Source organism: Hyla sarda, chromosome 7, assembly GCF_029499605.1.
Source record: "Hyla sarda isolate aHylSar1 chromosome 7, aHylSar1.hap1, whole genome shotgun sequence".
Lineage (NCBI taxonomy): Eukaryota > Metazoa > Chordata > Amphibia > Anura > Hylidae > Hyla > Hyla sarda.
Window position 1 is genome coordinate 135,217,267 of NC_079195.1, and position 13,945 is coordinate 135,231,211.

Below are 13,945 nucleotides of genomic sequence, written 5' to 3' on the forward strand. Positions count from 1 at the left end.
GAGTCTAACTAAAATATTGTTTAATCACATATTCAAGCATGCCGTTTTTAGTAGTTCCACATGAACAAAATGGAAAAATCGGTGGAAAAAGGGTTGTCAAAATTCCAATTAAAGATAATTTTTAAATTAAAATTTGTCAGGACAAGCTTGCCATGTCCTCTTTCATTAAGCATGTTGGTGTCAGTACCCCAGCACTGTGGGCACAAGTCACTTGTCCAGGCTGAGGACAAGTAGCAGCACTCATTTTCCAAGCTTCAATACAAGTAGCTGCCATGTTTCCAGGCCCAGTTTTAGTAAATTCTTCGCTCATGGTAAGTTTGTTGACTCTATGTTTATTATGTTCACGGAGCTCACGGAAAGGAGCCCGTTTAGGTCTGGGTTAAAGGTGCAATCAATGTCTTTTGTCTATTCTTGATTAATTTTTAACTTTTTGTAATGTATTCTTAAATTGTATTGTAGCAGGATATAAAATGCTCGATTTTAATTCTATGATGTTTTATAGAAATGTACTCGCACTAAGGAGGTTTAGCCACTCCTCATTTTTGTTGGCGGGCTTTTTGTAACTATAAATGACCGCTATTCTTACTACTTACATCTGCAATTGAGAAAGGGTATGTAGTGACCGGAAACGCGTCTTGCCTTTGATGTGCCTGTAAAACTAATTTATTAAATAAATATGGTTTTACTTGATTAAGAACGGAAACATTGCCTCATTGGAACAGCACCGAGTTGGAGTTCTTTTTTCTTTTCCTGAATTTGCCTAATTGTGGACCCGATCACTCGGTGTCCAGCAATTACTCCTCTGGCTGGCAGTTCCCTGGTACCCCACTATATGGGGTGATATGCTTAAAAACCAAGAGGTGCAACAGGTGAGAGTCCAACTTTAGGTTGTCACCTCAATTTATATTCGCAGAGTTACATGAGGCGCTGTCCTCTCTTTCCTTTTATTTTCTCTTATCATACAGTTTTAGAAGTAGCAACAGCCATGTGGCTGGTAGTAGTAGCAGCATCAGAAAGCTATCCCTCTTCTCCAGAGTATGTGTTGTTTCGGAGAATATGGCCATTGTGGACTGGTTGACATATTTTCCATTATCTCTGAGGGAGAAAGACTATGACATCATGACCTTAAGCCAGGTGTCAGTGTATTCCTCTTCCTCTACAGTTACTTGACATAGTAAAATAGGCATTTATTCCCTTTGTATTCTATCATCTTTGTTTACTACCCCCTCCTAGTTGGGCCTTACTATTTTTTATGAGAAGACAACACCCCAGGTGCTAAGGACAATGATAATGATGAGGAACAGTTGTGTGAGGAGAACATTCAGCTTTTGGAGTGTGTTGCAGAGGTGGTGGAGGTGAAAGCAGTGGATGGAAGAAGCTGTGGAAGTAGGACTGGTGGTAGGTGTCATGATAGTGTCAGTCATTAGAGTGGAAATGGTGAGGTGGAGTGGGGGGGGGGGAGACAAGTAGCCAAGGAGACTTCAGAAAAAATGAGGAGTGGTTAATATGATGAAGAGAACTATGATGATGTGGTTTTGGACAGGGCATGGACGCCAGGTGAGGAGGAGGTGATGTCATCAGAGTAAGATGGTAGTGGTGCTGGCAGTAATAAAGAGATGCAAACCATTCAATATGTACTGTAGGTGTGCTGGCATGACCATATTAGAGACACTGCTGCTGCTGCATTTGTATTCTAAAGAAAAACGCTTGCCAGAGAAGGGACATGTTTGAATGGTCTACATATAGCTATTTTACGAAATCTGTTATATGGCAATTCTTCTATACCTTCCCAGTGTAAAAAAATAGGCACCGTGCCGCACATGCAATCAGAAAGTAAGGAATGGCAAGGGCATATGTTTAGGAAGTATGGCTCCATGTAACCACATGAAGAGGCATCACAAGGCTGTGTGGGACAATCTAAAGGAGCATAATGTGAATAAAACTCTGCTGCTCTTGCTGTGGATGCTGTTCCTACTGTCGCTTGTTGTCCCTATCTTGTCTAGTAGGGAGGCCTCATCCACAGGAAGTATCATCTCTTTATTGTCGACATCACTGTCATCCAGTATTCCTCTTTGTCCATGCTGTCACTTATCCATTATCAAATCTATATCCTGCAAACAGCAGTATGCCTGTGGAGGAGAGGGTGGGCCACGTCATGCAGTCGTTAGTGTGCAGAACAGTGCATGCGATGGTAGATAATTGGAGTAGTAGCTAGGGCCATAGCCAATACGTGTTACACCGCAACAAAGACAGGCATTAGTGACTCCCCCAGAGTTGTGCTGGTAAGAAATACATTTCTTTAAAATATATGTTGGTCTGAAGGATGTACTGGCCATGTTCAGGGGAGTTTACACTCATATAAGCCATTATTATACCTTTATGCATACCCTCCTACCTTTACAGCTCTAAAATTGTCTTCCTGAACCACTTAGTAGGGTACACCGGTTTAACAGCTGATACCAGCAGCAGAAAGTTTTGACAGGTTTACTGATGCAGCAGACAGGCATCTATTGGAGCCAGTGAGATTATCAGTAGGGATGCACCGATATATCGGCAGACGATACATATCGGCCGAAAATACCTATTTCGGCAAAATGCTGAAACAACAAAAAATGTGCCGATAATGAGCCACCTCCCCTGCCCGCCCACAGCACAAGTTACAAACACTGCCAGTGGCAGAGGCACTCGTGGGGGGTGCAGGGGGGGCTGGCCGCAACATCTGGGGGGGGGGGTTGCGCTCTCCGGGATAGGATTAGGAATACTTCTTTTTATGTGCCCGGGCCGGCTCCTGTGTGTGGCTGCAGGCGGGGGCCGACCAGAGCATATAAAAACTAATACTGTGTACTAAAAACCAGGGGGCCTCCAGCTGTTGTGAAACTACAACTCCCAGCATGCCCGGACCGGCAAAGTCTGTCCGGGCATGCTGGGAGTTGTAGTTTAACAACAGCTGGAGGCCCCCTGGTTTTTAGCATACAGTATTTTTATATGCTCTGGTCGGCCCCCGCCTGCAGCCACACACGGGAGCCGGCCCGGGCACATAAAAATAAGTATTCCTAATCCTATCCCGGACATCCCTGTGTCCCGAAAAATCTTTTCGAGACATAAGGATGTCCGCCGGTCACTCACCATTCCCCGGCGTTCTCCCGCGATCCTCCTTTGGTTCTTCGCTTCTCCGCCTCTATGGTCGTACGCACGGGACGTCACTGACGTCCCGTGCGTACAACCATAGAGACGCAGGAGGACCGCAGGATCGTCGCAGGAGAACGCACGTCGGCCGGGGCCTGGTAAGTGACCACGTCATCTTCTTCAGTGTTCCGGTCACAGCTCCCCCGGTCCCGGCACCTACTGCTATGGTCCATAGGCCATAGCAGTAGATGTGACCCAGGGCCGGAGGAGCGGTGACTGGAACACTGTGGGGGCAGCAGTACAGACATACAGCCTCCAGCCATACACTGTATATGGCTGGAAGCTGTATGTCTGTGGGGTGGGGGAACTGCTTACCTAATGTGGGGGGGGGGGGGAGCTGCCTACAAATGTGGGGGGAGCTGCCTAATATTGGGGGGGGAGCTGCCTAATATTGGGGGGGGGGGAGCTGCCTAATATTGTTGGTGGGAGCTGCCTGATATTGTTGGGGGGAGCTGCCTAATATTGTGGGGGGGGAGAGCTGCCTAATATTGTTGGGGGGAGCTGCCTGATATTGTGGGGGGGAGGCTGCCTAATATTGTGGGGGGAGCTGCCTAATATTGTTGGGGGGGAGCTGCCTAATATTGTTGGGGGAGCTGCCTAAAATTGTGGGGGGGAGCTGCCTACAAATGTGGGGGGAGCTGCCTAATATTGTGGGGGAACTGCCTACTATTGTGGGGAACCTGCCTACTATTGTGGGGGAACTGCTGACCTAATGTGTGGGGGAGCTGCCTACAAATGTGGGGGGAGCTGCCTAATATTGTTGGGGGGAGCTGCCTAATATTGTGTGGGAACTGCCTACTATTGTTGGGGGGAGCTGCCTACTATTGTGGGGGAAATGCTGACCTAATGTGGGGGAGCTGCCTACTATTGTGAGGAACCTGCCTATTATTGTGGGGGAACTGCTGACCCAATGTGGGGGGGAGCTGCCTAAAAATGTGGGGGAGCTGCCTAATATTGTTGGGGGGGAGCTGCCTAATATTGTGGGGAACTGCCTACTATTGTTTGGGGGAGCTGCCTACTATTGTGGGGAACCTGCCTACTATTGTGGGGGAAATGCTGACCTAATTTGGGAACCTGCCTACTGTTGTGGGGGAGCTGCCTACTATTGTGGGGGAACTGCCTACTATTGTGGGGGAGCTGCCTACTATTGTGGGGGAGCTGCCTACTATTGTGGGGGAGCTGCCTACTATTGTGGGGGAACTTCCGACCTAATGTGGGGGAGCTGGCAATCTAATGTGGGGGAATCTAATCTAATCCAATGAGCGGAGCGCAGCATTTTACCAGAAGACGGGGAGAAGTCATTTTCGGTATCGGTTTCGGCCGGACATTTTTTTTTATTTCGGTTTTGTTTCGGTTCTGAAATTTCCATTTCGGTGCACCTCTAAATCCATTGGCAGCTGATCAGAGACAAATACTGTATAATGTCCTAAAGGCCTTTTGAAGAGGCAAGATTTGTTAGCAGGGAAAACAGCAGAAGAAACAATATAATGCCACTTAGATTCCTTCTGAGGCAAACGCTCACAGTAATGATTGAGCAGGGGGTGGTAGAAGGTTCACATTTTAGTTGCTGTACTATAACTATTGAGAATTTGGAGGTGGAATCAGTCGAACAAGAAGGGATTGGGCATGAGGCACCAAAACAAAATAATAGTGAGGACTAAGACTACCATAATGATTACTAACCATGGTATAAAGCTGAATGCTTTGTTGCTTGCGGACTGACAGCCATATTTTAAGCATGAAGCAAGATGAGATGAATACTGGATACTGTGAGAAGGTGAAAGGTATGGGGGTTGATTGGCAACAAGTGTAACCAAGGCTCCTGGCCTGGCAGTAAGAGCCAGTATTTATCCAGTGTCTTTGCTGCGATGCAGACTGACACTGTTGCTATAGTATGGCTGGAAAGCCAATTCCGGACAGCTCTTACTGGGAATGGTGCTGGGTGGGGGCCATTCCCCACAATCCATGTCTTGTTTTCCCTCTTGCCGGGTGCTCACCTGATTTTAGAGGGTGACGTCACCTTTTTGAATAGTATATAAGGTATATCTGTTGTCTGTAGCATTGACCATGATTAAGACTTGTTAACAAGTCGAAACGCGTTGGTGCGTTTCGTTTGTGCTTTTACTTCATCCCCCTTTTCTATTTTTGATTTTAATATGATTCATTAAAGCCTATTTTTTATCCAGTCCTGGGAGCCGGATTTTCCTCATTTTTGCTTCAGCCTTTTGTTGGCCTTAAAGGTAGCCTGCTTCACCAGCTGAGGGGGATTTGCTAGTTGCAGCTCATACTGCCAGAGAGAGCTGAATGTGGAGTTCTTCCCTGCTTTTGCTCCAAGGTTGGAAGCTGGTGAGCAGCCTGCCTGGAGGCCTGAAAAAGACTTGCTTGATGCCGCATGACACCCAAGAACTACAGGTGGACTTTTGTTAAGTTTTCTGAAGAAGCCTCCCCCTTCTTCAGAGGCTCAGAGGGGAGGCTCCCCCGAAACGCATCATGCTACTGTTTTATTGTTTTATTGTTTATTTAATAAACTGTCCAGTGGTTTGTATTACCTACATCTCTGGCTACAGTTTGTTACCCTCACCATTGGAACCAGCAGCGCCATCTGAAGTTTTTTTTTCGCTTTGCTATTATTTGTCCTTCCTCAGGAGTTGGTTTTACCACTTCTGCAACCTAAGGCTCAGCAGCGGTTCCGGATTTCTCTCTATACCCCGTTGTGGGTTGATATGCAAGTTTTTACTTGCTGCAAGGTGAGCAGCTACAACCTAGTGGTTAAATAGGCCCTGCTTTCTCTCTCTCTCCTACCATCCTTATGGTATCACACGAGGAGCCCCCCCCAGTTTCCCCATTTTTCTCCACTATGATAACCTGCCATACATTGTCAGTTTGTCAATTAAACCGTAATACATTGTCAGTTAAACCACTGGCCAGAACTTGCCCAGTTTTCCGTGGGTGTCCTGCCCTATTCACCTGCCAGTGTATAATCACATAGACTTTTCAGAAATGTAGGTGGCAGAATCACCCCTAAGCTAAGAAGCCAGGGACCCGCCCGTAATAGGAGACATCCGCAATCATGCGGATGTCCGCCATTAAACCCTCAGATGCCATGATCAATACAGATCACGGCATCTGCAGCATCGCGGTACTTTAAATGGATGATCGGATCGGCCGCAGCGCTGCCGCAGCGATCCGGTCATCCGGCATGGCGGCCGGAGGTCTCCTCACCTTGCTCCGGCTGTCTCCCGGGGTCTTCTGCTCTGGTCTGTGATCGAGCACACCAGAGCAGAAGATGACCGATAATGCTGATCAGTGCTATGTCCTATACATAGCACTGAACAGTATTAGCAATGGGGACTATTAAAGTGTAAAAATAAAAGTAAAAAAAGTAAAAAAAATAAAAGTAAAAAAAATGGGAAAACCCCCTCCCCCAATAAAAACGGAAATTGTCCCATTTTCCCTATTTCACCCCCCCCCCCAAAAAAAATAATAATATATATTTTATATACATATTTGGTATCGCCGTGTGCGTAAATATACCAACTATTAAAATAAAATGTCCAAAATAGCTGCTTTTTTATAACATTTTATTCCCAAAAAAAATGTATTAAAAAAGTATTAAAAGTTTTATATAAGCAAATATGGTATCAATAAAATTTACAGATCACGGTGCAAAAAATGAGCCCTCATACCGCCACTTATACGGAAAAATGAAAAAGTTATAGGTCTTCAAAATAGGGGGATTTTGAACGTACTAATTTGGTTAAACAGTTTGCGATTTTTTTAAGCACAACAGTAATAGAAAAGTATATTATCATGGGTATCATTTTAATCATATTGACCCAAAGAATAAAGAACACATGTCATTTTTACCGTATATTGAACGGCGTGAAAACAAAACCTTCCAAAATTAGCAAAATTGTGGTTTCCTTTTTCATTTCCCCACACAAATAGTATTTTTTTGGTTGTGCCATACATTTTATGGTAAAGTGAGTAATGACATTACAACGGACAACTGGTCACGCAAAAAACAAGCCCTCATACTAGTCTGTGGATGAAAATATAAAAGATTTATGATTTTTTGAAGGCGAGGAGGAAAAAACTAAAACGTAAAAATAAAATTGTCTGAGTCCTCAAGGCCCAAATGGGCTGAGTCCTTAAGGGGTTAAACAGTCTAGATATAGTAACAGCATTACAATTTACACCTAGAGCATAAATGCATGGGTCAACCAGATGATAGTTATTCAATGTTAATTTATAGATTCTTTTAATATACCATACCATGTAAACCTATTAATTATTTAAAAAAAATCACATACCATATATAATATGTTGCTCAAACATTGTCTGTAAAAATAATAATGCCCTATATAAATATGATATTGTTTTTCAGAATATACTTGTCATTTAGCAAACTGTCTCAGGTCATCATTTTATTTTATTTTTAAGTAGCCGCAATAGTAGATGATATAAAAAGTTACACATCTCGGAGGATTCACATTGCTTTCAGACAGCATTGCTATACCTGTAGCTCAGACACAGCAGTAGTGTAAAAGCTGTACGTAAGTCAGCCCTGTGGGATATCTAATTTTTCAGTCTCCAGACTCTCGCCTCTCCAATCATAGATAGATTGCTTTTTGACAGAAAAACTGTGTTGCTTGTGCTTGGATTCCAATTGAGAGCCTGCTTTATCACTGTGTTATTGAAGTCATATAGCCTAGCACGATATCATCCAAGCTATGTTCTAAGGAACTGTTTTTACCAGTTAAGCTGCTTGTTCTATTTAATACTGCATGCAAGCTACTGCATGCACTATAAGTTTTAAGAAAAATAGGAGAGAAAATATATACTACCGACTTGTTATCTATTGTAAAACAAAAAACAAAGCCTAATTGAAATAAAAAAAAAACAACATAAAATCTAATAATAAAGCAGAAAAATGTATAGAAATACAAAAATATTTCCTAATGAAATGATGCAATAAGGCAAAAATTATGGGTGGAGCTAATACATGGGTTCTCTGTTACTAAGCAGTATCACAAATAATATAGGTATTACTGATGTAGGATACCAGCACACAACAGGCTCTTCAACAGATATCTTTGTATCTGCTTTCAATCTGTTTCATCTTTTCAGAGAAGAATAGCCGAAGATAACAGACACTAATAACCAGTAATGATTGCAAGGGGCACATGAATGCTTAACACAAGGGGATGTCCAAATAGGAAGAAAGAAAAAGACAGGAGAACATTCTGTTTTATAACACATCTTTAGTTTTTGTTTCTGCAATGTGGACTTTCTGTAGTAATGTAGCAAAAATCACTTCTACATAGACCCTATTTTAGTTTTACTAATAAATTAATTAGCATAATGATGAATTCTTAACACTATACATTAATACATAGATGACACTTACCGTATTTATTGGGGTATACCACACACTGGCCTATAACGCACACACTCATTTTTCCTTATTAAAATGAGCTTGTGTGTAGGTGCGTGTATACCCCAATAAACTCTTTGTGGCCCCGCAGAAGCAGCTGCAGTTCAACGATTTAAAGCAGCCGCTTTAGATCATGTAACTGCAGTGTCTTCTGCGGGGCCAAAGTCCCACAGCCACTGCCCAATTCCCTCCCCATCCCCGGCATTCATATCTACCTCTCTTGGGGACGTGTTCCTGCAGGCTCCGATGGCGTCCTGCACTGTTGCTGTGCGCTACACACTGACGAGTGACGTCACATTGAGGATGTCACTCGTCAGTGCACAGCAACAGCACAGGATGCCGCCGGAGCCTGCAGGGGCGCTCCCCCAGGAGACGTAAATATGAAAGCCCCCAGGAGAGGTAGATATAAAAGCCGAGGATAGGGAGGGAATCGGGCGGTAACGGGACTCTGGCCCTGCAGAAGCTGCTGCAATAACATGATCTAAAGTGGCAGCTTTAAATAATTGAACCACAGCGGCTTATGCGGAGCAAGAAACAGTTTATCAACGTATAACATGCAGATAGACTTTATATTTTTATTCATTTTTTCATGATATAAAAAGCGACCAAAAATACTTTATTTTGGATTTGGAATTTTTTTGCGCGTACGCCATTGACCGTGCGGTTTAATTAAGGATATATTTTTATAGTTCAGACATTTACGCACATACCACATATGTTTATATTTATTTTTATTTACATGGTGTCTTTTTTTAATGGAAAAGGGGGTGATTTGAGCTTTTATTAAGGAAAGAGTTAAATCACATTTATTAACTTTTTTTTTACACTTTTTTTTGCAGTGTTATAGCTCCCATAGGGACCTATAGCACTGCAAACACTGATTGCCAGCACTGTTCACTGCAAAGCCATAGCATCTCAGGCTTGGAGCAATCAATCGCCGAAGGGACATGCCAGAGGCAGGTTAGAGGACCTCCGCTCGTGTCCCAGCTGATCGGGACACCACATTTTCACTGCGGTGGTCCCGATCAGCCCCACTGAGCAGCTGGGCAGCTTTCACTTTAGTTTTAGACGCGGCGTTCAACTTTGAATGCCGTGTCTAAAGGGTTAATAGCACACGGCACTGCAGGACCGACCCGTTATATCGCTGGAGCCGGCCAAGGACGTAAATATACGTCCTTGGTCGATAAGGGATTAATGAGGCTGGGCATCATCATTACCATATAATAGGTAGAGATTGTTGTGGAGGTATTTCAGAGCTAGATATCATTGGGGACATGTTTTGGGCAAACTAGTCTGAGAACCACATATGTATATTAAACAGGTCCAGAGATGTTAAAACTTGTCTCAAGATTAGTGATTGTGTCCCACCCAAAAAGGGGGTAAATCTTGAGCCTTTGACAAACACAATAAATCAGGTAGTCTTGTGTTGTTATTATTGAGGTTTTTTTAATATATTATTTTGTATTATAGAAACTGGTTTTATATGTATTTCCACTTTTAAAGTTAAAAAGTAAAAAAAAATTTTTTTCAAGGGAATCTGTTTGTTCTATATCACGTTCAGATACAAAAAGTGCCACTTCATAAAGAGGAGGGGGGGGGGGGTGATGAATTTACACAGAGGGTAAATGGAGGAATTAAATGGCACAAGGGGATCAATGGGAAATGATGTGGCACATGGGGGGGATAATTTGGCACAAGGCATGGGGGAATAAGGTAACACAGGGTATAAAGGGGGATGAAATGATATGGGGGGTGATAAGGGGTGATTAAAGGTAGGTAATTACACTCTGGAGTGAGTACAGTACAGTATTCGGTCATTTAGAAAGATCTTGAGCCTTTTTTCCCAATAGGGGACATTTCTCAATAGTGGACACTTTTTTATTCCCCATAAGTGTTTGCCATTGGGAGATTCTACTGCAATTGGAAAACCATCTATTCCTCCTCATTCAAACTTCCTGAACTTTCTATGGTAGAACAATTCAACGAGGCTATATATATGAACTACTTTAGCAACCTATATCGAAATATGTGGAAGATGAGTGGACAACCAATCTTTGTGGAGGAGTAGTCTGGTGACAGAAAGAAGGTACTGAAATAGGGATGGAGCTCACCATAGCCTCCTTGAAGCCTCCTGTACATGATCTACAGATTTAGTAAAGTTAACAAACACAGTCACATCCAGATATCATAGCCCATGCCATTGCAGTAGTCTGCTTTACAGATAACAGAATGGAGAAACTTGTTAATATACCCCAAAAACTGTGATTGTTAACTTTGCTTCATCTGTAGAGCTGACAAATTCTCATTCAATATCTTTTCCACTTATGTTGTTAAGATTTTAGGAATGGAAACTACTATCAGGCGAGTTTAACTATTGATAGTGAGAGATAAATGCACTATATACTGTATGCTACATATTCATGTTTAGGCAGTGTTCATGACCATTAAACATTGATAACTATAAAGAATTTTAAGATCAACTCTACCTTATGGGATTGTCCATTCTTGATACAGTTAGGAATGCTGCCAGATTTGCTGTATAAGATGAACACACTATAAGTGTGAAGAGCCACCAGCTTCCCATCACAATCCGCATAGCCACTGAATTTGCCACAGATTCCCCACCTAAAAATAACACAGACAATATAGTGCATTAATTGTGTCTCTTTCTCTTTATAAAAAATCTAGAAATAATCAATCAAAACCATAAATACTCAAGAGTTACTTGTTCCATATAATGAGGGAGTCATGTTTTATAACAAAGGTCAACTCTCATCGGGTTGTATACCATGACCCATAGACATTTGCACTCAATGAAGCATGGAATGAAACATCTGCACCTGAGATGATGGAGGCCACAAGGTTATAGGAAAGGCAGGAAAGGGAAATATTATTTTAATGGGATTTTTAAAAATGGGTTACAATATGAAAAATAAAATTGTAATAAAGGCAACAACAAGGAGAATAAAACACATTTTATCCCACTCATTTTTTTTTTTTAAAGAAAATCTAAGTTTGATGGGTAATCTTTGTAGATTATCTATTTGTACAGCATATGGAAAGCAATATACCAAATACAGGAAATGACTGGATATAAGATTGAGAATGAGGCTTTTTTATTTTTAATATTCTATACTGGGATCTTAGAGCAAATCATCAGTATCAGATCGTATGTGTATCTGTTTATATGAAAAGCAATGTAATAACATGAATTATTTCAATATAAAACTTGAATAGAATTCTAAAATGGACACAGTAAACACTGGTATAACAGTCACTATGACAAGTGTTTGGTCACATAGCATTTATAGAATATATTATATATTAATATAATAAATATCATGGAAAATAAGTCCCTCGTTCTTCCTGCAGAATCACAATGAAGAAGATATTTAACAGAGTGGAGAAAAAAAAATCTTATTCTAAGACAAGCTGTAGTGTCAGACTGGATAAGCTTCAGTTTTAGGGACAGAAAGGGATGAACTGTATTGCCGGGCACAGGCTTCTAGCTACTAAGCCTATGTAAACAATGTGCTGATTGGCAGGGTCCCAAAGGTCAGACCTCCACCAATTAAACATTGATGGCTCATCCTAAAAATAGACCATCAATACCCTTATAAAGCCTTCTATCAATGTAAATTGCTTTTACTGACCTTAATAATGACTGAATCAATTTTTATCCTACGAGATTTCCTTGAAATCCCGATGCAGAAATACAACTGACAGTTTTGCATGTTTTCATTTTCAGAGACTAAAATCCCAGATTATGGGTTCATCATTAGGGCAAGTCTTCATTATATTACATAGAACAGCAGTTCCACAGTTTTGCATCTATAAAGTAACCACCCCAATGACTAAGATGATGAGCCATGCCAACGTTCTCATTCCTCACTTCTACCGCTATCCCTATAACTTTCCACACTGAATTGTTGCTTTTATTCACTATAAAAATGATTGATGCTTCTGTGGAAAGCAGTTCTTTATAGTATGGGACTAGTACATTGTCTCCTAGCAGTGTTTCCTTGCTAAATGTTTTTTTTTTTTTTTGTTTTGTTGTTATTATGATTGTGAAAGATCGGTAACTATTGTTGACTTAGCAATCAAATATTATTTGGCAATCAAATATTATTAACTAGAAAAAAATATAGAGAAGGCTTGATCACAAAAAAAGAAAGTGAAATAAAAAAATAGAAAGAAACGAAGAATGAGGACTAAGAAGAGGAAAAAAAACAAGAAGAATGATGATTACTCTCTGTAAAGTTTCTCATTAAGCATTGCATTTTTCCATACTCTACATTCTAATCAATTCTAATACTCTAATCTGTTTTTTTTCTTTTTATTGTAATTTTTTGAAATTTTTTATGGCATATGCCATCTGGTATAAACTATTTTTAACAACATTTTGTAATATGCTTTACTGCAGGACCCATGGATCTGTCCCATACGGATTAATTGGAGACCTCTATAGGGAGGGGGGATACTGAGCTCTGCTGTGAATGGTGGTGGATGCAGTGTTATCTCTACCAGTGTTTCCTTTTACTTTTCTCTTGAGAAGAAAAGCATTACTCGGAAATGGTCTGTACAGAACAGGAATCTTCGGCTGAATGATTCAGAGCATTAAATCAGTCAGTACTAGGGCCACACTTTACTGTCCCCATAGCAGAGATCCACCAGAACATTGATCAAGTGTTGCGGAGGTTTGGTGAGCTCCTCTTAGCTACCACAGATGTTTTACTTTCACTTTAGATGCCATGTTTGGCATTGATCACAACATCTAAATGGTTAATGACCAGCAGTGGCGGGATCGCAGCTGCCTGTCATTAGCAGTGAGTTTATGGTTACTGATAGTAGCCCACACTTACTGCTCTGTAGCGAGCGCAGCTCCTTCACTCACTTCAAAGTTCCTTAAGGATGAAGGGCATACAGGTACACTCTTGGTCCTTAATGACCAGTACACAAGTGCATACCTGTACACTCTTTGTCCTGAATGGGTTAAAGGGATAATGGCACCACATTAATCTTTATATTGCACTACAACTGCAAAAAAATTAAGTAATACCTTTGCAAAGTTAATGAACTGCGTCATGGTAATCCATCATTTATTCTGTATTCTAATTATTTATTATTTAGTGCACTAGGCATCACTCCCATCTCCTCTTGTGGTCCCGCCTGATCACCAAGCCACCTCTCAGCAGGAAACTGAAGCATGTGACAGTTCCACCTAGGCACAGTGCATGTGCGAGATCACTGCTGGGAGTGGCGTTAGGGCTCTGTGATCAGACTGGACTACAGATGAAGACTAGATTGGTCTGGCGACTAGCA

The 13,945-nt window shown here is 41.6% G+C and overlaps 1 protein-coding gene across 4 annotated transcripts in view; it reads right to left on the reverse strand.

Annotated features, from left to right (window-relative positions):
- GRID1 (glutamate ionotropic receptor delta type subunit 1) overlaps nucleotides 1-13,945 on the reverse strand; it is a 1,339,076-nt gene that overhangs the window by 196,304 nt on the left and 1,128,827 nt on the right. For all 4 annotated transcript variants that reach the window (XM_056530786.1, XM_056530787.1, XM_056530788.1 and 1 more), the window contains exon 12: nucleotides 11,110-11,248. In XM_056530786.1, the coding sequence (XP_056386761.1) occupies nucleotides 11,110-11,248 (139 nt within the window). The remainder of the gene's footprint in view (nucleotides 1-11,109; nucleotides 11,249-13,945) is intronic.